Source organism: Apteryx mantelli, chromosome Z (genome assembly GCF_036417845.1).
Source record: "Apteryx mantelli isolate bAptMan1 chromosome Z, bAptMan1.hap1, whole genome shotgun sequence".
Taxonomy (NCBI): domain Eukaryota; kingdom Metazoa; phylum Chordata; class Aves; order Apterygiformes; family Apterygidae; genus Apteryx; species Apteryx mantelli.
In genome coordinates, this window is record NC_090020.1 from 44,691,601 (window position 1) to 44,716,117 (window position 24,517).

Here is a 24,517-nt window from a genome sequence, read left to right on the forward strand (position 1 = left end):
TTCAAGTCAAAGGCTACCTGCAAGTCTTGTCAAATGACTAAATACAACATATAAACATTGACACTGTATCATTACAAGCATGGAACATTTGGTTGCTAATGTATGTCAGCACACCAACAAAAATTGTTACGTTTTCCATCTAAATCAGTATTGGATAAAACATTCATAGGTGTCAAACTACTGCACCTAGTGATGGTGTTCATACTACTGCTATCAATCCTATTTTTTAACTGTCTTGTTTTTTTTTAAAAAAAGCATAGCTATTCAATTCATAACCTACAAAAAAAGGTAGGTACTCCAATCAATATACTTTTCAAAGCACCTGCAAGGCTGGTTTATAATATTAACGCAGATTTTTAAAAAATAGGTCTTTGCAATTAATGGAGAAAACTAAAAATTAGCAAGAAAGTTGATTTAAATGCAACTCTCTCAAGCTTTATTTTAAAAGATCACAGAAGCATAGAAAAGTCTAGGCTGGCAGCAACTCCTGGATATCTCCTGGTCCCACCCTCTGTTGAAAGCTGGGCTTTAGATCGGGTTAGGGCCTTTTCAGGCTAAATTTTGAATATTTCTAGCATGGCAGATTCCACCACTTCTCTATGCAATCTATTCCAATGTTCAAATTGTCCTCACAGTGAAGATTTTTTTCATATATTTGGACAGAATTCCCCCTGAAACAACTGGTGCCCTCTTGTCCTGTCACCATGTGAAGAGAGTACCTCCATCTTCTCTACAGCTATCTTTTCAGTATTGGAAGACTGTCATCAGATCCCTTCTAGGCCTTCTCTTCTCTAGGCTGAACGAGATAATTTTTTAAGCTGAAAGTTTACTACTCATACATACACAGGTAATTTATTCAAACACATGGAAAATAGTACCAGGTCCAGTAAACACGTTTGCTCAAAAAGAGCATTAGTTAATATCATCTTTCAATACGCGATTACTTTCCTCTCTGTTCTTAACAGATGAATATGATATGAATTTAGTTTTTCTTAGAAAACTCAATTATGGCTGTTATATCTTTTCATTATTCCTAGAAGTCAACACTTCACTGTTTTTGGACAATTACTGTTTGCAAATAAACAAGTTTCCAACAGCAACTGCTTCCAGAAGACTTCACCAAGGTCAAGTCAGAGAGCCAGCAAGAGATATATAGTCTATAAATATGTAAAATGCTACTAAAAAGAAAGGGATAATCTGTTGGTCCATTGTGGATGGAATAAGAAGTAATGGACATAAATTGCCACAAAAAAGATTTAGCATATATATTAAGTAAAACATTCTAATAATAAGAGCTAAGTTAACTGATTACCTATGAAGCTGGGGAGACTTCATCTTAAAAGCTACAGTACATTTAAGAGTGACACAGATGCAGCTGACTGTCTTTGAGAATAGATTGCATTTCCTCAAGGTCCATTTCAGTCTCCCCCGCCTTCCCCTGGTTTTCTGATCAACTTGGCTGTGACTTAGTGTTAGATTTGCTGAATTCCAGCTGTTTTACCCCAATCATTGAAGTGTTTCCACATTGTATTTCCATTTCCAGGAGGCTGATTAGCTCTGGCAGTACTGCATAAATACAGCTAATCGGTTCCTGTCCAGATATGCCTCTATAAGGCTGGGCAACCAAGCCTTCACAGAACTGTACGTACCAAGGAATGCACTGCAAATGCATGCAACTTGCTGAGGTCTGACAGCAGAAAAGCCTGTGTTATCTGGGATATCAGAGATCTTCATTATCCCAGATAATGTTGATGACTATAACTAGTTTGGAGACGCCAAGGTAAAAGCTTGGAGGATCGTTAGAATCTGCATAGGCTATAGCACCATTTTACTCACTGTTCTGAATTAAGAGCTCCTGTGTAAATTGTCTCTTAGGCTAATATTGCTCTCAAAACTAAAAGTCAAATAATGGAGCTGATAGAAAAAAGCCTTGGGGGGGGAGGGGGACACAGTCAAAGAAGAAACCTACTGACATGTAATTCATTTGTCATAACGACTTTTCAAGTGCTCCTGTCTAGCACTGACATTCATACTGATGTGATGTAAAATAATACCTGAAAATCAGGGAACTGCAAAGAAAAAATGCATTACTTCGAGTGAGTAACTTTACACAGTAAACAAAAAAATGCCTTAAACCAAAATGATATTAGAGAACTTCCCCAAATTTGTAAAATAAGCACGGCATCTAAACAGAGATCATAGCACCAGATACATAAATAAGCATGCTGAAGTTGCTTACGTTTTCAGTAAGGGGGAGACTATCAATCCTTTTAGTAAGGTTCTGAAGCTGAGCATAATACCAGTCCTTTTCTTTCTCTTCCTTCTCAAGCTCCGCAAGCAACAGAGATCTATTAAAAACAGAAGCAGGAAATGTCTCACTAGTAAGTCTTCATTACCAATGTAAGTGCAGCAATAAGCATTGATACCAATACCAAAGGTCATATAAGAAAAGAGGTTTGTTGAAGGGGGCACTGAACAAGAAGTTTGAGCAGGGGTTCTGTCCCCTGGCCCTAGCGAAACAAACTATACACTACACTGTGCTAAGCAAGTCAGTGTAACTTCTCGTATATCAGGTCCACATCTGTAAAAGAGATAATAGCTATCCTTCATTATAAATCACTTGGAAAACTGCAGCTGAGAGGCATTTTGTGAAAGCTAAGTACAGGTTATTAGTCCTGTGCTAACTTGCACCCTGCTTTTTTATGACAGTATGCTTTGTACAATGCAGCAAACTACAACTGCTATTTAAGAAAAGGCTTGGATATTGTGGTAAATACATCTCAGAATACCATTACTAAATTCAGTTATCTTTGCTGTCTCTGTAGTGCCTTCTCAGTAAACTCTGTCATCCATGCCAAAACAATGCATAAAGCAAACAAGTTATTTGCATGATTATTAAAAATATTTTAGAAGAGTAGCTTGCATTGAATGTTATAGTCAGGATACATTTACAGCTGCTTAACACATTTTAAATACGTAACATAAGCATATTGCAAACCTGGGTAGTATGTGCTAAAGGTATTGGAACATCAACATAAGGAGCTGAATACACTTATATGCAAACTATGAGAACATATCTATTAAAACAGTTTTACATACTTTTTTATCAATCCTTTATAAACTACATGCATATAGTTGTAAAATCTATCAAAATAGTTACATACTATTTATTATTACACTTCTCTTTTTAAAATACATTTTAAAATGTTATGGCCAAAATCGTGCTAGTACAGGTATATAGACAAGCCACTTTTACAAAAAAGTTTTTTAGTTTCTTACAAGTGCTTTATGCAAGCACTCTTCTCCCTTCTGACACTTTAATATTGTTCATTAGCATTAGAGGAAATGCTAAAACCATATTAGATTACAGATGATATAAAGATGGGGTACTTCATTAAAAAAAATTAAATGAGCATAGTATTCATAAACAAAATTGGACTGATAATGCTTAAGACTGAACTCAAATATTCAGCCATAATACAGAAAGCTGTGTACAAGTTTGCCCAGTATTATTTCCTATCCCTTAACTTCTGCATCCTTTTCCCTTTAAACTGAGGTTGTGATCTTTCTGACAAGAGACACATGAATCTTTCTAACAAACACACACACATTATGGATAATTACCATAAACATTTTGTTAAGGAAGAAAAACAAAGCATACAACAAAAACAAAAATCCCCCCGACTACTTTGTTAATGTATTTCAATCATGATTTGGTAAGAAGATAATCAAGCTTCCAAATGAGTGAACTTCATGTAAAACAAAGGTTTTAAAAATACATGTTTTAAAGTATCTGCTTGACTTAGGTTTCTCTTTAAAAATGTTTCAAATAAAGAAGCTTTGATGACTTAAGTTTATTATTCCATACTCAAAGCAGGTGACCTGAATAGTGCTCAAAGTGGAAAATGAAACATTTACAGGATCTAGTTTATGTTAGTAAATGCTAAACTAATAGCCCTAATTTTTTTTCATTTACACATGGGCAGAACTGAGAATAATACTGAAAAGATTCCATACATCTCAGATATTAAAAAAAATAGTATTCTTGTAACAGTTTAGATGTATAAAGAAATAACTGGTATTGCCTAATCTAATGTAAAACTATGAAAGAAAGGAATCATAATCTTAACGACAGTTACATTCCCTTTGAAAGAGATTAAGGAAAACCATACCGTTATACTAACCACTCAGTTGTTGGGCTGTTCTCCCTCACTTCAGGCACAAGACACTGAAAAACTACACCCATCTAAGAGTGCTGAACGTTTTTAAAGACGACCAGATTAACATAACTTTCCTGATTTGATTCCAAAGTTAGGTTGAAACAGGACTGTTTAAGATAAAGAATGTCAAGACCAAACATTAAGCCATTTATTGGGCCAACTTCTCTACTAAATGGTCTTACAATTAAAATTAGTGAAAGAAAGCAACAAATGACAATTACGCTACTGTTGCGGGTAACTGTAGCAGGATGACAGGACAACTGTAATTCCTCAGTGACAAGGATGGGTCTGGGCAGGAATTCCCCCGGGCAAGGACTGTAGCCCTGTTGTTGGGACACTTTAGGTGGACTGAACAAAATGCTAATAGATTCTGCTTAGGGAAAGCCTGTGGGAAAGGGTTACTCTTTTCACCTCCCACCTGCCCATGGTCTAATACTCGCCCCGTCTGCTGGCCTCTGTGCACGCAGCCATTCGGCAGGGCATCCCCTTCTCCCCATGGGTGTCACTGCGCTGAGCGTGTCCAGTTTGTGAAGTGAAAGTTACAGAGGTATAATTAATTCAATCCTTATGAAAAGCCTTTTTATTTGTAAATGCTTTTCTAATGGTATGAATCAGATTATTCTCATCTGCTGCTGATCAAAACTACATAAGGACTTGCAGATGTCAAAGGACTGACTAATTTTGTCTCTGGATGTCAAAGAACTGGTAGTAAAAAGAGGAGGGATTGTTTTCAGCTAACCAACAGAAGTCCTTTTTAGAAAGCAGGTAAGTGAATAAGTGATTAAGTTTCTCTTGTAAAATGCAGGGTATTCGGTTTGGGAGTGAGACTTTGTGCCATTCAATCTGTTTTGACAGGCAGAAAGGATGCAAGAAGCAAGAAAAGAACTTAAGAACCATCCCTGCACCATAAACACCCTAATGCATGACCTGGGGGGACACCTTAACAGTGCCATTTTTGCTTCTAAGCAAAGCTTTATTTGGGCTTCGCAGGTTGGTATTACTGCTCCAGGAGAAGGTTTAACAGTGACTTTAGGTCTCTCGGCCCCCAGCCTGAAGGAGCCTGGTACAATCGTAGCAGGTTCTACTTCCATTTCCTTGAAAATAAGCAGAGCGAGACTCTGCAGATGCATCTGATAGGCTGCTCCTTGCACTGACATTTGTAGCAGGTATTACACCATCCACAAGTAAAGCTCCTTTGCAGCCACCTGGAACTTTTTGAGGCCAGGAGTGAGTTTAAGGTGGAAGAGCTGTTACTGATCAAAGAAAAAATCTGATGGAAAAACCCAGTGCAGTTATTCCATCTTTTTACACCCCAAGATTGTTTATATCTGTACTTTCACAGTATCAGAGAATATTCTGTTCTCTGTCAACCACTGTCAAGTTCAGTGAGAATGCAGCAAGGCAAATCAAGCAAACTCTTTGAACTTTATAGTGCTTTTTATCAATAAAAAAAAGTTTCCCGTTTGAACTGCTTTTCTAAAGGATGTGCGTTTCAAAAGGCTTCTCTAATGTGTTTTTTTTGAAGCTCCCAACAATAAGTGAAGCTGAATGAATGCAGGATCAGACAAAAGCAGTTTCTTGTTTCCGATTTTTTGTATAAATATGTCAATCTTATTCCCAGTTAAAAGGGAGAAGGGAAACAGAATATATGCTACTCTACTTACATCATGTAATTTCAATTATAATTAATTCTTTGACTTCTATTAGTAAGCCATAAAATGACAAAACCTTAAAATGGTACAAATTCCTGAGGATTACTCTCTGAAAACAACCAGTATTTCAAATAGTAGCTTTTGCTCAACACCAAAGGTAAAACAGGTACAAATGCCTTCCAACGAAGTGATGCATAAAACATGGAAAATGAAACAAAATTTTCTGCAGAAAAAACAATTATTGAGTGAGACAACAAATTTTGAGGACACATTAGCTGTTTCTAGCTGTTTTTTAGCTACCCACTTCAGTAAGTCGGCATTTTTTGTGCAATTGCAGAAACACTGTAACATCCTCCGCCTTAGGCTGGACACAAACTTTCCAACATCTGATACAAGCAAACACTGCTGACGGACACTGGAAAGACTGCGGTAAGTAGCCCACTCAGCCACCAGGAGACAAGAGTTGGGAGAGAGAAGTCATGAGACAAAGAAAATGCTCAAAATCAACATTAAAAAAGAGTGGAATAAAACAGGAAATAAAGCAGGAAAACAATTTTCATAGAAAATTCATGATTTTAAGCACTTCTTCAAGATCATCAGCCTACGTGGTAAATTATAGAACTGACAAAATGAAATTACTAAACTCACTAAATTGCAAAAGGCAAACTGACACAAAAAGTAACCTGCAAGGCACTTTGAAAAGTTTTGTTTTTGAGATAGTGTCTTATCAAATACACCTGGAACTAGCCAAGGAGAATGCAGTGGGCATTTAACAGGTAATGTGTCTTAAACTGATGACAGAAACACACCCCTCCCCCCCCCTTTTCAGGGGAGCTTTGAAACTAGAGGGGAGCTGAGCAAATGAAAAATATGTAGACAATTTTACCTTCATTCTGGTAACTGAACTAATTTATTAATTTCTTTCCCTTAGAATATCATTTTTGGACAAGCTAAATGTTCAGTACAAAGCAAATTTTAGCACTTTTTTCTAGTCCCCCCCCTTTTTTTAATTAATGAAAAACATTTATTGAATTTCGCAAATTTGCAGCCTGGTTAATAAATGATTTGCTCCTCCCCCAAAACTGTTGCTCACAAGCAGCATATACTGTGCCAGTGTATTTGATTATTGGGTGGAAATGTTCCCTTATTTTGGGTTTCCAAAAAATGTTAGTTTTCTTTCCACATTGCTTTAACTTTCTGAGGCCTGTTAAATTCCATGAGTTCTTTAAAAATCTGTTTAAATACAAACAACAAATTCGTCTAGCAAATACTTGTTAAATATATGTTTAGAAATACAGAAACTTAATAAATATGCCAAACAAACTCAAACACAGAACACAGGAAAATAAGCAGTTACTTTCCTTTCAGAAATTGTAGTGATTTCAGATGTACTGTCCTATATCTCCCACCCCCAACTTCTGATTTTTGGGCTATCCAGGCTCCGTGTTGATACTCTAACATTCTTACATGTCCCCTCAAAGAGCGTAATAAACAGGCATTTTTGATTATCCGTCATTTCACTAATAATGAAGCTAGACATTATCTGGTCGTGCTTCTGCAGATCATTTTCTCAGCAGCATAAATCTCTACTCCCTCAATTGTGATAGTAACACTGCTTGCGTGGCGTTTCATAACCAGATCAGTGAACTCATCTGAAATTAAAATATCCCTCCTTCCTTTATTCCAGGGTTATAATAAACAAGGATCAGTTCACTGCTTAAGCTGTCTTTATCATTGAGGAAAATTTCCAAAGAACTATCACCTGAGAATCCACAACAGATCATAAAACAGGTGTATTGAACACCCTGAAGAATGCTGGTTGCTACGCATGAACACTTCTTGTTCTGAGTGGCCTGGAATTCATTTGAAGCACAACTGAAAGCCCCAAATACACTCAAAGATTTCAGTATCACATGCAGTAGAATACAACATTGGAAAAAATATGAACAAGATGAACAAAGATTCTTACTCTGAGTAAGAACCAAGGTGCTGTCCATATAAAATATCGTACACAGAAAGCTCTGTTTCATCAATCTTACCAAACTAGAGGCACTAGGAAGGAAGACCCTTTGCACAAAAATATCGTGTTGCAATTTACATGGTTTTGCAGCCCCCCAGCCTGACATCCCGTCCATTAAGTAGCTTTCAAAGACCAAATCTTTAGAAAGCCCTGTCTTAAAGAGGCCTCTGAAACCATCTGGGATTTTAGTCAAATTCATTTTAGGATATCAAGAAGCCTTCAACAGAAACAGCTGCCTGTCTCTTCCTTTGCATTTCTTTCACAAGTGCATTTCCTTTGATATGTGGTACATCTCTGTAATATGCCCTGGAAGTATGTTCTTCACATTAAATGGATACCACTACTGCACAAGCAAAAACAACTTCATTATTTTGCCAACAGGCTTGACATCATATAGCGATGGCGTCTTGAAGACAGAATAAATACCTTTGTTTGGCAGTTATTTTTGTTAAGAGAAAGGAATCACTAGGTACATGACTACTAACATCAAGTAAGTCATTAACAACCTGTCGTAGCTATTAGCATTTAAACAAGACAAAGAGATTGCACCTTCACATTGCTACACTTTCAGCACTTATTAATAGTGGTGAGGAGATAAAGAGGTGTTTGGGATGCTTCATTTCTCTCACTATAAAAATATTTAAGATGCTAACACTCTGCTGATGAAAATAAAATTAACTTCAGCAAACGACCAGCAACAATGAAATATATGTATGAAGAAGCAGTAAAAACTACATTGGTGTGCTTGAGGATGTGTATTTGTTTCTGTGTGTGTCTGTGTATTTAAATCTAACGTAGATTTCTAGTTTCCTTAACTCTTAGGATAATTCGGAGTATACCACTTATCAAAATCATATGCATCATAACTAATATTAAGTGTAAGATCTTAAATGTTTCAGTAAATTTGCATGTTAAAATTAAAAGAAGTCAATGCACACTGAAAGAATAAACGAAGAAGTTTACCTCTCTTTTTCTAGCTCTTCTAAATAACCAGTGCTTTCTCTGCTTCCATTCATAAAACCTCTTCTTGGAAATGATCCCATGGGAACAGGACTGCACTCTCCTGAACGGCTTGACACAGACCCTTCCCGGCTCCCATAGGAACGCATGGGCACCTTTGGCCTTAACTTCACTCCAGGGAAGTTACTACTTTCCAAGTTCAGTTCTGGATAATAAAGAACAAATGTTTTCAGGGCTGACATTCAGCAGCACAAATCTTAAAGATCATTCCTATCTTCATGTCATACTTCATGAACAAATCTATGATTTTTTTAATGGAAACAGTTAAAACATTGTGCTTTGGGATCCACAGAAGAGCATAATATGAACAAAAACAAACTTGATGGTACAGTCAGAGCGTACTAATCCTCTAAATGAGATGATGCCCAAACTACAGTCCTGCCAGCCAGAACAGTATCTCCAAACCAGTCTGCTCGCCTCTTTCCCAGAGAGCTCAGAAACAGGCAGAGTGTAGCATAAATGCCAGCTGAGTTGTTCTTGTGGCCCACTTCCTAACAGCCTCTTTCTCAGGGATCTTGCAGATGCTGCACCATCATATAAACAATGAGAAGTGTCCACCATAGGGACCTAAATGTGGACATCCTGTACAATATTTCTGGTGCTGTGACAGAGAGAATGGATGTATGGCAGGGAGTCACTGACCTGGGTTTGCTCTGCACATCCCATATAATGGCCTGGGTGCACATTCCACCATGTTTCAGGGAAGGGGGCACCAATTTTCAGCATGACAGATACAGTTCCAGTAATGTGACAGGGAGAAGGCGGGCATGTAAACGAGTTTAGAAGATTGATGGAACTAACATACCACTAATTTAAACAATTAAATCCTTTTTTTCCAAAGAAGCGAATAAAGTGCAAGTTATATTACATGCAATTGTATGTAATTGTAAAATTATATGTATGTAAATGCTTCATATGAAGCTCTACAGTAACAGCAGCAAAAGTACAAAAGCAACACAGGAACACATTCTTTTTAGAAAATGTGTCTTAAAATACTTAGTAAAAGAGTAACAGGCACTAAGACTGTGCCTAACTGTCAAAGTTAACAATGGAAAAAAAAAATGCAGCTGAGCTGGAAAATTTTATTCCAGAGCAACTATAACTAAGAAACAAATGAACCTATTTAAAACATAATTCTAAATTTACCTTTAAGTCGTTCCAGTAAATCAATTTGTCCAGAAGACGCCATTGCTTCATCTTCAATACTTCCTTGTAGCTGTTTCAGTACCTCCTATAAGAAATCAGCATAATTAAGAAATTCTTACAATAAGCCACAAGGTAAAAGCATCTTATCCTGCCCTCAATTATACATTTATGTAACAGCTACTGTAACACCAATATAAACTATCTTTCATGTGAGCAGTGATCAAGTACCAGATTTTTAATTTCTGTCAAATAAATTCTACATTATTTTCCCAAACACTGTCAATGTAAAGTCTATTCTGAATAATTCATCTTCTCTGACAGTACAATTTATTAGATTATTTAAAGATTCTTCTCAAAATTAATGTGCACTTCTCTCTAATTTACAGACGGAGAAACGGAAGCAGAGGGAAATTAAGAGTCAAATTTCTCAATGTGTGTACCTGAAGTATGTCTTACAAGTACAAAATTTGGATACACAACTAAAAGTTACTACAGTATCTTGAATACTACATTTTTTGAACCTCAGAGACAGCAGCAGAAATAATCTCCAGGGTTTTTTTCTGCGAGGCCTCATCACCTTATAAGCCAGAAAGGACAGTCACATTATTCTGCTTACTACTACTACCACCATGCCTAAGAGGAAAAGATTTAGGACTCCTTCATGCAGCTGAAGCTTCAAAGACCATCCCTGCATGCTATCAAAATGACATATGATCAAATTATACAGCTGAAGGAAAATACTTCTAATGCACAAAAAGATTCATAGCAAACAATGACTACTAGATTAAAAGGGGCTTGTGCCTAGGGTTCTAATGCTCGGTGGCCTAAATTCAGGTGGAAACTTAAATGGAAGTTAGTAAAAGCCTTTTCCACACCGTAATAGTGGATACATCAATAGCAAAAATAAATCAAAAAGACTGGCCACAAGGCAAAAAGCCCTTATCGGAAATTAAAATATGATTTTCCTATTATGCTATAGAAAATATTTCTTAGAAGAAGCAAGAGTCAGAAAAAACTCAGAGTGATGAGAAGTGATCCATACTTCCCATATACAGCTTCTGGACCTAGAATTGTACTTCTTCTGTTCAGTACCTTAGATCTAATGAATTTTAAATAACAGTTATAAAAATCTCCACATCACTATTTTGCTATTTTAAGAAACTAGCATGCCTTACTATCAATGTTAATGATTCTTGCAACTTTTACAGAAGGTACATTAAATGCATTTTGCTCTGTTTGAAAGGAACATAAACAGCCTCTACAAAAAGTCGTGTTTATTCTGTTCTGCAGAAATAACTCCCAAGATGAAGTTGAGGCCAAATTTCCTGAATCATCATGATGCCTGACCCATGGAGTACCCCAAGAGTGTTCCTACATTCGTGTTTTAGTTTGGATCAGTTTGAAGTCAGTCTCCCAACTGCTCCCACTAATGGGACTTCATTTCACACTGCAGAGCGACCCCAGAGCATGAACTAAAGTTCTTTCAGATCCAGCGAAGCCAGCAGTTACCATCCTCAGACCATTAATGGACGTTCACTCCATGGGACCAGGCTATAGCTAGTCCAAAGTAAAGCCCCTTGAAATGCATACAGTCCTTGACATCAACTGAGCCACAGATCTGCTCTTGCTACACTACCTGTTAATACTTACACAGACTTTAGGATCAAGTCTGGTGTGATAAAATTACTACTCTCAGAAAGAAAATCTCAGCTGTGCTTGTGCTTTTATGCACATTTAAGGGCATCCTTGTTAGCCATATGGCCCAGCCAACTCTATACATAACATCTGCCCTGTCAGCAAAGTCAGACAAACAAGTAATCTGGTGTTTTTCAAAGAACGGCTCCTACATTATCTGACACAAGGGCAGAAAACATTTGCAGACAGCAGCCTTAGCTTAAAAGCCTAAAAGGGCAATGTGGCTACGTGGAGTGGTCTTGGGAGTATTTCAGGCTTCTGTCTTCTCCCAAGACCTGTCAACTCAGATAAATTTAGAAACAGCTGATGAACTCCCTTCTCCTGAGAACAGCACCTTGGTGCAGGAAAAAAACCCAAACCTCCAACCTCTTCTTAGAAGTCTCTTTCTTACCTCTCTGCATGGTAGTTCTGCTATGTCAGAGATCATATGTTCAGGACACTTTGCTACATTAGGAGTCCTCTTGCTTCAAGATCCAATATGAACAGCTAAGTGGAAACACTATCACCATGCTACTGAATCACATGACTGAATGGTGTCCAGGTAGCCAAGGACTGCTGTCTGTCTCTGAATATCAGGTATTGGCAACTGCTTAGCATCAGCATCCTGGATCACATTTCTCAATTTTCTCTGCCACAATCCATTAGCTTAGGTTTTAACTTTTATTTTTCGAACTATCCTTTTGCTTCTTTTTTCAGCAGTGCACTCATTTTTTCAGTTAAGAGGAAAAGCTACCCGTTATTTCTTTTCTATAAAATCACTGCTTAAGTAACAATGCCTTTGAAACTGCTGTTATAGCCTAATAAACTCAGTCACAGCACACTTTAAAGTCTAAACTGACAAAATGGACAGAGGTTAGAGAGAGGGAGATGCAGCCCTGGGGCCAGATACTGGTCGAAAATGAGACTGTGCTAAAATGACAAATTGGGACTTCAGAATTTCATCTGAGTAGAGGGACCAAGCAGTTGTCTGCAATAACCAACTTGCAGGTCATGGAGAAAGCATGGCAAATTATCGATTATTGTGATATTTATTCACTTACTATAACTCTAGGATTCAAAACTCCTGCCTTTCTTGAGTTCTCCCATTTCCCCCCCAAGATTTGTAAAGTGTTTTGAAATAGTACTTTTCCGCAAATAATAGTTTTGTATTTCTTTTGATATCTTGTCTGTTAGATAGGGTAGAATCTTTTCTACATATAAACTTGAACCACTTTAGCTAAAGCTATATTAATATTCTGCTTGGTCATGCAAGTTTGAATACATACACTAGTAATGGTTTATAGCATTATTCTAAGGAAGTTCTTTACTGACTTACTAGTGACTTACTGATAAAACAGGCACACAACCTTAAATATCTATAAAGAAGGCTGCAAAAGTTTTGCTCTATTCTTTTAAAGAATGAGTCTATATATAACCAAGTTTGCCTTGTCTTGTTGGAGGCTCCAAGAAGACTCATGGAGGACATGGAGCTGTCCCTCTGACTCATCACTGACAGCTCAGATCAGGGCTGTCACACCCATGTGAAGGAATGAATCACTTAGAGGCAATAAAGGGAAGATTCACCATAAGCCAACAGCTGACAGTAAATTCATATATTTTTCATGGGAAATTATTTTGGAAACCTTATAGAAAGTGATCAACTTCAATCTGTAAAAGAAATCTGCACACATTTTACTTTCCTGGGGTACAAGGCTAAACTTTGGCTTACTAGCTTAAACGGTTTTGCTACCTATAGAGAGAAGTCTGATATTTAAAAAGGCTTAAAGAAAAGTATGGGAATATAAAATGGGAAAGTAGCATAGATGTTGTGAGTGCCTTCTGGACTGTGAATTAAAGAAATAATGTCAATTCATTGTTTGGGCTCTACGAATATATTTCTGAGCTTACAACTAGTTTATGGCTAATTAAACAAACAAGATCAGATATGTCAGCAACTAACTGGAAAATTAATGGGAAGGAAAGTCTATACAAGTACCTTAACTAACAGCAAGTGCACCCAGTTAAACAGTAAGGGTCATAAATAAAATTGCTTAAGAGCTCTGAATTTACTCAAGCTGCTATAAAGAAAGGAACCACAGAGGAACAATTCTAATAATGCCAGAATTCAAATCCCAATGAGCTGATATTTAAAAGTATGTTTAATTTTGAAAAAGTGTAAGTGTGTATATATATATATATATCTCCATATTTATAAACATTTAAAAATAGGATTTCTGTATAACAGCATTCTGGTTTAGGCATATACCTCTTCTCTGGCAGGATAGTGAGCATCTGTGGCACTTAATTTTTTCCATGGCATATTCCAAATTACATTGAATAACAAATTTCACTGTGAGAAATTTTTTGAAATTTGTCCCTTTCTGCTGAGCCCAGCAGAAATTCTGTCAAATGGGTTTGGTCTTTTGTAAACATTACTTTTTTCCCCCCTCTTTTAAATAGAATAAGGCTTTTTTATTATTATTTGTTTTCTCTTTTCTGAGACTTCTGTGTATCCATTGAATGCCAAATGAAAATCATGATGAAGACCAAATATAAGAAATCAATAGTTGTACTGAATTACAACCACTGGCAGCAGTGTGCCAGATACAGTTCAGTATCAGCTGGAGTAGGAGACAAACAAGATGTTTTGAATTTACTGGATCTTTTAAAGGTAAGCATGAACCTACATTTAAAAATACTTGCCACAAAAGCTATTCTGTCAATCAAGTTTTAGTAAGATGAGTGCCTGTTCCTCCCTCTTATCTAATAACTATACTTGGTCCTGAGCAAAGAGACATTCCTGTCATCTACATGTGTGATTCTTTTCATGTTTGTAAACAAAACCAAAGATTCAGTTACCCTTTGCTTTAGGTTACATATATCTTGGTTACCACTACATTTGCAACATTTGTGTGTAAAAACAGGTTTAACTGCAAAAATTTCAGATAGCATTTGAACATTTGTCCTAGCACCATCCAGGATAAGAATAATGCATGCTGAATGACTGAAAACTATTATGCTAAATCAAATCAACAGCGTTTCTAAATGACACCATTCGTACTCATGTTTTTAATCTAATATGCTGAAAACAACATACAATTGCATACTGAGCTGAATGTGATTTTGAAAGTTCAACCAAAAGCTTTGCACATTGTTTCAATTATATTTGTTTAAAAGGGCAACAAAAAGATGAAATACACTAAAATCATATCCATCGCTCAAATTCAACAACAGCATTAGAAGATGTCAAAACAGTGGGGAAAAACAGAACATTGCTTTCTGTGCAGTTATGGAGAGCGTAAATCTAAAGTTAAAGGTCTTACATGACCCTCCATAGTTATCTGAACTTGACAGTTCATTAATACTATCACATATGGTAGCTATGACACTCATAGGGGCTTAGTGAGAGTTATGGAACAAGCCCCTTACTCCTATATGTTTTGGTGATTTACACTATGACTTAATCAGGCTTGGTGGAAGCCCTCCTGATTGCCTGAAGTGTCAGGCAATTGCCCTGGTTGCTCAACCCTATAACCAAGTCCAAATGATGACAGCAGTGATAATAGTATCTCTGGCTGTGAAGAAACACTCAACTTTTAACCTTATAAAAAGAGTAAAAGCATTTGTTATGGGAAATGATGTTATTCATTTTCATTGAGTTTTCTAAACAATGACATTTTTATAAGAAAATTATTCATTTTATGCCACCAGGCTCAAGAGCTGTCACTTGCTGTAATCATGTACTGTATTCTCTTATGTTTTTAGTGCAAGTTCACTGTCAGATCAACTTAAGTATCTTATTTTATGCTCAGGAAGAATACTGTCTGAAGTCATGCCAGTAACTATAAATATCACCAGCTCAGTTTTACCTAAAATTCCTCTAAAAAATAAATAAATAATAATAAAAAAAATCTCTGATTCAATTTTCCAAGCAATTTGTATTCTGGTAGAATCCTTAGAACAAAGACTAAGCTAAAAATAATAATTATCGTGAAATCATCAGCCAACAAGCTGAAAAAGACACAGTATAATGCCCTGGCTGCCTCTTTCCTGGCCAAATACAGACAATCGCTGATACTTAAAATGTCTGTTTTGTAACATATTTAATATTTTTCATAACAATTAGTGCATTTTTACACAAACTTAAAAAGTGATTTGCAAATGTTCAACTGCATTCTTGTGCAGTCACAGAACAGAAATATTCCTCAGAATTTGTTATTTGATTCAGTTTCTAAAAATCCACTCAGCTTAAAGGAGTTTCTATCACTGACACATTAGAATTTATCAAATGATCAATGTACACGAATTAATATCTTCAAGTTCAGTGTTAACCAACTCTTTTGAGAGGATGTCTCTAAGATACTATCACTTGCACGTCTACTGCACAAACAGCATTTTTCTTCCCTGTGTCACAATTCGGTTGTGACAGTCTCCTTTATGAGCTTTAAGTCTGACATCACCTCTTCACCCCTGAAAAGCATGGGTGCATAGGACTCAACAAAACACTCTACATGTGAAAAAATCCAATTTCGGGTAATGGAATTTGAGAAGGAAGGTGAAAGCCCACATTAGACAAAACAGCATACAATGTTTCCTATGCTAGCCAAGATTACTGTTCTTCCTTGAAACATTTTAAAAATTCAAATGCTTACAAGTTTGCAAAGTTTACAATGTGCAAACTGAAATAAAATGGAAACCAAGCATATGCTGGAAAGAAAAATACCAAATGAATTAATACAGCACAAGGCGTAGAAGCTCAGAATTTAGTACCTATGCCACAAATATTTATGTGGGCAAGGAATGTTACTGCTGAATCAATGGCTTTCCTCCCCAGCTGTTCATCAAGCAAAGCGTTAACAATTTCAGTGATATGTTTATGAGTCAAAATCTTTTGGAAATTTAGCCTTAAAGTAGGCATTGCAACAGAGGCATTGTCAATGCGAGGCTATTAGGAGGCAAAAAGATTGTAGCTAGTACTCTGTCAGCTTGCACCTAAGAATTAATTCCCCACATGAACAGCCTTTATGTTCAAGATTATACTCAGTTAGCTCAATTCACTTTCAAACTAGAGCAGCTAACTAATACCATGCACAGTAAGTCTGTTCATACAGGCAGTTAAATAAAGTAAATACCAAGGCTCCAGGAAAAAAATGGAAAGCTAATATCACTATGCAAAGAACTTAACGAAGTAAGGAGTCATCATGTTATACCCATGCCTGGATATTTATATCATGCCTGTTGTGCAGAATAGGATGAATGTAAAGCTAAGAAAGGTTTTCATTAAAGGATGGGTATATGCATTTATGCTGTGCAAATGTCCATATAGCCAATCATCTGGAAGAGAAGCTAACTTTCAAAGCATCATATCCTGTGCTACTATCACACTTTATGTAAAAAGTTCTCACCAACTAAATGGCTGTAACATGGCATTTCTACAGCTAGCTCATTCATTACTGTGCACAACCACAAAGTGAATTATCTTGTAGTGCATTTTTAAAAAACATATTATTTTAGAATACAAAACATAACCCAGTTACACTGAAAGCAAAAAATATCATTATGATCCAATTAAAGTATTTTGGTGTGCTGAGTTGACTATAATAATTTGATTTTGAACACTGCCTGTCTAGGACACTACAGCGCCACGTGAGATCTGTCTCGTGGGATTCTCACTGGATTCTTTCCTTCTAGCTCAACTTTCGGCACACAGTACGTTTTTCACAGTGCACTGGAGTCACTACTCAATTGCCAGGATGCATACCACCCACTCATAGTGAGACCACAGCCCTTCAAGGAGGTATAGTCTGGCTAAGAAAGCCAGCTGACAGAGGAGCTTGGAGTTTTAGTTTAATTTTAATATGGTAAATCAACAATGGATTTTTTGATCAGAATTTATGTTTTCTGTAAGTTTAATTTTTTCCTGCAGACTGTATTTCTGCCAAAAAGTAACTTTGAAAAGAGATTCCTGACTCACTACAGATCATTATATACATGAAAATCTGCATTTAAAGACTTCATTTGCAGAGGTAAATTAGAAAATACCACATTATTGTATACAAAGGTATACTTTCACCCTTATTGTGACCATCACATGTGCTAACTTCGGAAAGTGGTTTTGCAGAATATGTAGAATTGTATCATAGCGTGTACAAACCTGGCAACAAGATCAGAGGTGCATCCCCTACCTTAAGACTGGCATTTCCTGTATGTTTTAATGTCCAAAGTCAAGTAAAATGCCTTTTAGCTCTTTTTTGTGGTATTTTATATGTTCATTTAACAAGAAAGAAAATAAATTCTGTTGTATAAAAATACTACTTCTTTATAGTTAGCTTGTTTCAATCTCAAGATTTTTAGTATTTAAAAAACCAAACAAAACCAAACAAAACAAACCCACAGCTGTGGATGTCTGATTCTTTGCAACATCCTCATCATTCAAATCTGACACAAGCTAAGCTTCACAAAAATTTTCTTAATTTTTCATTTCAATTCATTGATTCTCTCCCCAAAATGCCTTCTCAAAAGCAGGAAACATATTACACAAACTTCTCTTGTTTGCTACTGCACCTTGAGCTGGTCTTCAAAACACTTTTAGTCCCTTCTACATTTCTCTTTATCGTCTGCTGTAATTTATGTTTCTGATTAAAGCTCCCCTAAAGCTGGACCACATCACAATTCAGTGAAGTATCAAAGAAATCAAGACAAAGCCTCCACTGTGCACCAGATGGAAAATGCATCAAAACAAGCCCTTAAAATGGAAGTTGGGAGAAGAAAAACAAGCTCTGTCAAGCCAGCAGAGCACACGGTACCATATAAATAACTCCAAAAAGTCAGGAGTACGAAATACAAAAATCCTTTAACTTCGGCCACATAAGCCAGAAGGTTGAAAAATCAGTCAGAGAAAACAAAGTTGATTCATTAGAGTTGGCTGGAAGGTGCATGGAAACAATGTCAGGACGAAGGCAGATCCAATGCGAGCACCGCTTCCAGCAGTACACTACTTGCATGACAATGAGCAGATGCCGAGCGTGCTAGAAGGTTCAAGCTAATTAAAGGGGGAAAGCATACATTCAGCCACTGCTAATAGCAAGCAAGAAAGCTTCCGGCACTCACATCTGTATGGAGGTAAACGGGGTTCCCGGCCAAAACATGGCAAGCCAAACACATGCAGGCAGAACCGCCATGATGCAAACGCACAAACTGACCCAAGCGCTGGGCTAAGGTAAAGCATGCCGGATGTCGGCGGTCTCACAGTAGCACAGTTGCTGACGTCGCAGCGGGATCACAATGCTGCCACTGCTTTATAAACCGCGAGCAAGCTACTCTGTCATACTGGCACTTAACACTGCTCAAATACTCTGGCCCTTTATACAACAAGCTAATTACTCTGGTTTCCTAAAATAAACTCTTCTTGATGTGCCAAAGTTATTGTAGTGAAACCTTATGTAAAATTTTCAAAGTTACACTGCCACCAGCTTTAGTCCCAATAAACATAATTTAGAGTTCAATTTTTCACACCACAAATATTTTCCTGAAATTCTTTGCAAAAGTGTTCTCCACAAACATAAAAACTAATACACTGGGTGCCGTGGTACTCTTAGACAGCCAGCGCTTTGTGGTGGATCTGCTTAGACCTTCTCATTATCTCCTTTGACTGAGCTCCCCAAAGACGACTGAAAATTTTTTAAACCAACAAAGCTAAACTATAAATGAGGATAATAAGCTAACCCTAAGCAAAAAAAATATTAACCATTTAAATGAAGAAAACTCAAAGTGGCTTGAAAAGATGTTTCAATTTCAGTTCGAGGGTTTCTCCACAACTCTCCCCCGATGGCCTACTGCCTCCTGGCTGGGCAGCTTGGGACAGCAGTGTGCTCCATCGAGGGCTACCTGTGCCAAGGAAGGCTCCTTCCATGGCCCGCCTGGCCCAGCTCTCCGCTTCCTGCTCCTGCCTACAGCCTCTTGGACTCTCCTCAGCTGCAGGCGGCCCATCCACCACCGCTCCCTCCCTCCCCAGCCCCCCAAGAGCATTGCCCCCCCCCCCCCACCAGGCACCCCCCACTTCCAGAAAGAAGGGGAATTCTCTGCTCCTCCTCCAGCCACTCTGCTCCCACCACTCAGCCCAAGGGAACAAACAGACCTGGGAAAAAAGCAAGCTCTCCTTCACCCGTGTCAGACCAAACATCCAGCCACACCAGTGTCTTATCCCCAACAGCAGAAATCTAGGGAAGGTGCAAGAACAGAACAGAAAATACTATTCATTCCTCATTATCCCTCTCCCCAACTTAACTTTCCAATATCCCACCTCTGGGCGTACTAACTCCCGATCAATTCTTTTGACATCCAAATGCTCCCGAGTTACACAGAAAAGTACCCGCCAAGTCATTCTTATTGCACCCACACTAGTTCTGCTATGTTCTTTCTGAGAGGGTTCATCAGAATACACTGTTCAATGTGTGGATGCAGCACATATTTCTGCCCTGACACAATTATAGTTTTTTATTATCTATGCCTGTTCTATTAATTCCCCAAATCAGACTGACTTTTTTGATCCAAACCAAGCAATAAACTGACAACTTGGGCGGAGGGGGGAGTTGACATTTTTAGAGATTTGTGATAACTGCAAGACCTCTCCCTATGTCACACTGTTGCCATGCTAATTCAGAACCCCTTATTACGTACATAAAGTTAGGACTGTTTTCCCTCATGAATTATTTTACACTCGGGAGCACTGAATTTTATCTGCCATGTATTCATCCAGTCATGCAATATCATGAGATCCTTCTGCAGCTCTTCACATTCAGGCTTCATTTTTACCCCACTGAAAATCATTAGTCAGACTTTTTCACCTCATTCTTAAATAACTTATGAATATGTTGAAAAACACAGGTTACAGCAGAGATCTCACTAGGACACTATTGGTAACACTAAAAAACCCTAACCATTTATTCTGCTCTTCAATTTTTACCTTTTAATCAGGTAGTAATCCAAGACAGAAACTTCCCACTCTTTATGAGTCTTTGATGAGAGAGAGACATTGCTAAAATCCTTTCAGAAATCCAAGCAGATTCATCCATGCTAATACTGCTTTCCTCCTACTCAATGACTCCTTCAAAGAACTCTCAGAGATTTGTGAGCCACGAGCCTCTCTAAGAAAACAATGTTAACTCTTTGCCAACTAATAGCCTAAGTCTATTCTTTACTCTGCTTTCTGACAACGCACCTATTATGAACATCAGGCTTGCTGGTTTGTAGAGCTCCAATTTTTCCTAGAAAATCTTCTTAAAACATGGCATCACGCTTGCCACCTTCCATAACTCTTGTACCGAGGCAATTTTAAACATAGAATATGGAGCTTTATCTTCATCTGACAAGAAGAAGTGGTTGTAAATATGTAAAAGATCTTGCAGGAAAATTACATGTGCATAAATTGGTTAAGTAATGCAGATGTCTGTTTGGTGGAATGGAAAAATAAGAAAATGAATACTAAACCTTCTTCAGTTTGGATTCTATAGTTAGACAGTATATCATTGTCCTTATGTTTAACAGATAACAAATATAGATAGATATGTATGGAAGCCAGTGAAAACTTGTCAAGGAAGAAGTTCAGGGGCTAAGGGGGTACCTAACTAACAGTTAGAGGATATCTCTTAAGCAATAAGGTTGGCAAACTGGAGATTACATAGAAAAGATGCACTGACCAAGAAGTCATATTTACTTGAATTGCTGCAAGGAGGAAACCTATCACAGAAGGAAATTCACAATTCATGATCAAACAAGAAATGACTGGCTGACAAACTGATGAGACTGCTGACAGAAGGGAAATAATTTGAGTGACTACAGTTTTCACTATCCAGATCTCATGATTATTCTAGTAAATGAATTCTCCTCTTTCTTAGGCTGTAATCTGCTCTTTTTTAAAGCCGAAGAGATCATACCTAGATCTTCCCAATCGCTTAAGAGGAGAGGGTGGAATAGGTCATATATTAGAGTTAACAGTTCAGCAATTTCATACTTAAGTTCATTTAGAACTCTTGGGTAAATGTCATTTACTTCTGACACTTCACTCTAGCTGTTTTACCCCTGCATCTTAACATCATTCTTCAAAAATTTTATTTCTCTATGCCTTGCTGTCATGTCAGCCAAAATGTTTTCTCCAGACATAAAAAGAAAAAAGTGAAAAGGCAAGATAAAGCTAAAAGTAGTCTCCTTTTGGAAACAGATGGGAAAGTCTTGTTATCTGACACAGTAAGTATCCCAAGCAAACTGTTCAAGCTTCTGGTACCCTGATGTAAAAACTGCTGTTACATTACTGAAGATGGGATTACAAGTGTGGGTCTCCATTAAATGTATGTATCCACCATCTACTAGAGGAATCTTACGTATAAATATATAGATATACACATATATACACATTCATAGCTTATGAATTTTGTCATGTACTGGGGGATCTCTGTGAAAATGTTAGGCTTCAAATTCTAATTTGCAAGCACATGGCTTACTAGATGCTGTGTTTTACCATGATATATGGAACTAAGAAGTATTATACTAGATACTAAAATATCTCCTGTCGTCTGTGCATTACAATGAGGATCATTAAACACTGCTGATCAGAAAAAAGCAGCTTTTCAAGACTGAATACCAAGAAATGGTGGACAAGCAGGACCTTGACCATAAAACAGGGAAGCTGAGTTGAGGGGAAAAAAAACAAAAACAAACAAAGCAAACAAACAAAAACACACAAAAAACACCTGCCTACATGATTTGATAAAAGAGGTCACAAGTTCTGAAAGGGAAACTCTCTCAGCAGTCATTTTAAAGTAAACTTTAAAGCTTGGGCAAGAGGAATAAAGAGCACTAATAATATCTGAAATCTTGTGTACCTACAAGGGTAAACTTCTAGAAATGATGCAATTCAGCCACTGGGAAACCTGGTGTTACAGATCAGCTTTGGTGGGGTTTTTTTGCTTGTTTGGCTGGTTCGTTGGTTTTCTTTTTTAACTCTTAAGCCATATAGACCACAAAATCCTACCTCTACACAAGGTTAACAAAGAACTCACATCCAAAAAGCATAAGACAATACCTACACACTGCAAGTCAGTGTACTTCTGAAACATTCTGAACATCAATCTTTTGTTTTATAAACAAACTTATGCTAAAATATTCAAAGCTAAAAAGTATTACCTTTTTAAGATTCCCTCTTTTTCTTTTTTTTAATAAAACAACCAAGCTATCATAACCATTTTGTTAAGTTGCTAACTTGCTAGTCAGTCTGTTATTCCTGTTAGGATTTGTATGTTCATCCCTTTAAATAGTCATAAAAAGATATGATAGGAAGTTAAAGTTGCACAAAAAATATAAGATGCTTACTATTTTATGATAAAATCAAACTCAGATCTAATAAGAAATAAGCTTTGTCATATTCTCATTTCAGCACGACAGAAACCAGATGAAAGTCAGGCACCATGACATCTTCTTTAGCACACATCTTCCCTTCAATTCAGCTAATTTAAGTATTGATCAATCAACCATAGGAAGTACGCATAGAATCACAATACATCTGGGATATTATATTTTATTGGCTTAAAATAATTTCTTTTGCAACCACATTAAATTGTCCTCGTTTAACCTTGCACAAACACTTTTAAAATCAAAATGAAATTCCTCAAAATATCTTAGCAATTGTTTTTCTATGTAGGCAAAATCCATTCCAATCCAAAGTAAAGCATCACAAGATTTATTACCCTACTTTCTAGGTAGCAGAAGAAAAACCCACAAACAATATCAATGTCAAAAATAAACCACTCTTTGACCTGCACTGGACATCAAAGGAACTAGCTCTCTAGGACTTTGTCAATTAAATCTGAATTCCTTAAAAACAAGACCCCAGAAAATTATTAAAACTAAAACCTTTATATGAAGGCAATGATCTGCTAAAAAAGAACTCTATAAACCAAGTAAGTATAAAAAAACATGAATAAGCAGCTCAGGATTTCCCTAGAACAAAAGTTTAACCATTGATTTGTTTCTTTTCAGTGTGTATTTAGGTAAAGTTTTTGTCATTTTTGCATCTTTTCTGTTGACCTTTTTCATCTATTCAACCTGCGCAAGACAATAACAAATTGCATCTGAAAGGAAAAAGCAAAATATACTATATAAATTGAATCACTGGTTCCCACAATGCTTGGGCCAGAAAGACAGAGAACTGACCTATCTTATGAACCAACATGAACTTTTAACATTAAAAACTGAAAACATTATTGAAAATACGGATACAATGACCAGTTAAAACACTGAACTAAGGGTTTTTAGAATTTAAGACTACAGGTGACCAAACTTGTCCTAGAATCACAGAATAGCTGGGGTTGGCAGGGACCTGTGGAGATTGCCTAGTTCAATCCCCTGCTCCAGCAGGCTCAGCTGCAACAGGTTGCCCAGGACCACGTCCAGTCAGGTTTTGAGTATCTCCCAAGCATGGAGACTCCACAATCTCTCTGGGCAGCCTGTGCCAGTGTTCAACCACCCTCACAGTGAAGAAGGGTTTTCTTACGTTCAAACGCAATTTCCTGTGTTTTGGTTTGTACCCCTCGCCTTTCGTCTTGTCACCAGGCACCACCAAAAAGAGTCTGGCCCCATCTACTTTACGTCCTGCCTTCAGGTATTTATAAATATTGAAAGATCACCCCAAGCCTTTCCTTCTCCAGGCTAAAAAGCCTTGAGAAAACTTGTCATCTTCTTAACAACAAAATTTAAAGATGTATTTTTTTTAATCTAATGCATTCTAAAGA

General features: G+C 37.1%; 1 protein-coding gene across 2 annotated transcripts in view; it reads right to left on the reverse strand.

Moving 5' to 3' along the window:
• Nucleotides 1-24,517, reverse strand: part of APC (APC regulator of WNT signaling pathway) — a 96,942-nt gene that overhangs the window by 33,446 nt on the left and 38,979 nt on the right. For both annotated transcript variants that reach the window (XM_067316657.1, XM_067316658.1), the window contains exons 3-5: nucleotides 10,059-10,143; nucleotides 8,856-9,057; nucleotides 2,240-2,348 (exon numbers count right to left, since the gene is read on the reverse strand). In XM_067316657.1, the coding sequence (XP_067172758.1) occupies nucleotides 2,240-2,348; nucleotides 8,856-9,057; nucleotides 10,059-10,143 (396 nt within the window). The remainder of the gene's footprint in view (nucleotides 1-2,239; nucleotides 2,349-8,855; nucleotides 9,058-10,058; nucleotides 10,144-24,517) is intronic.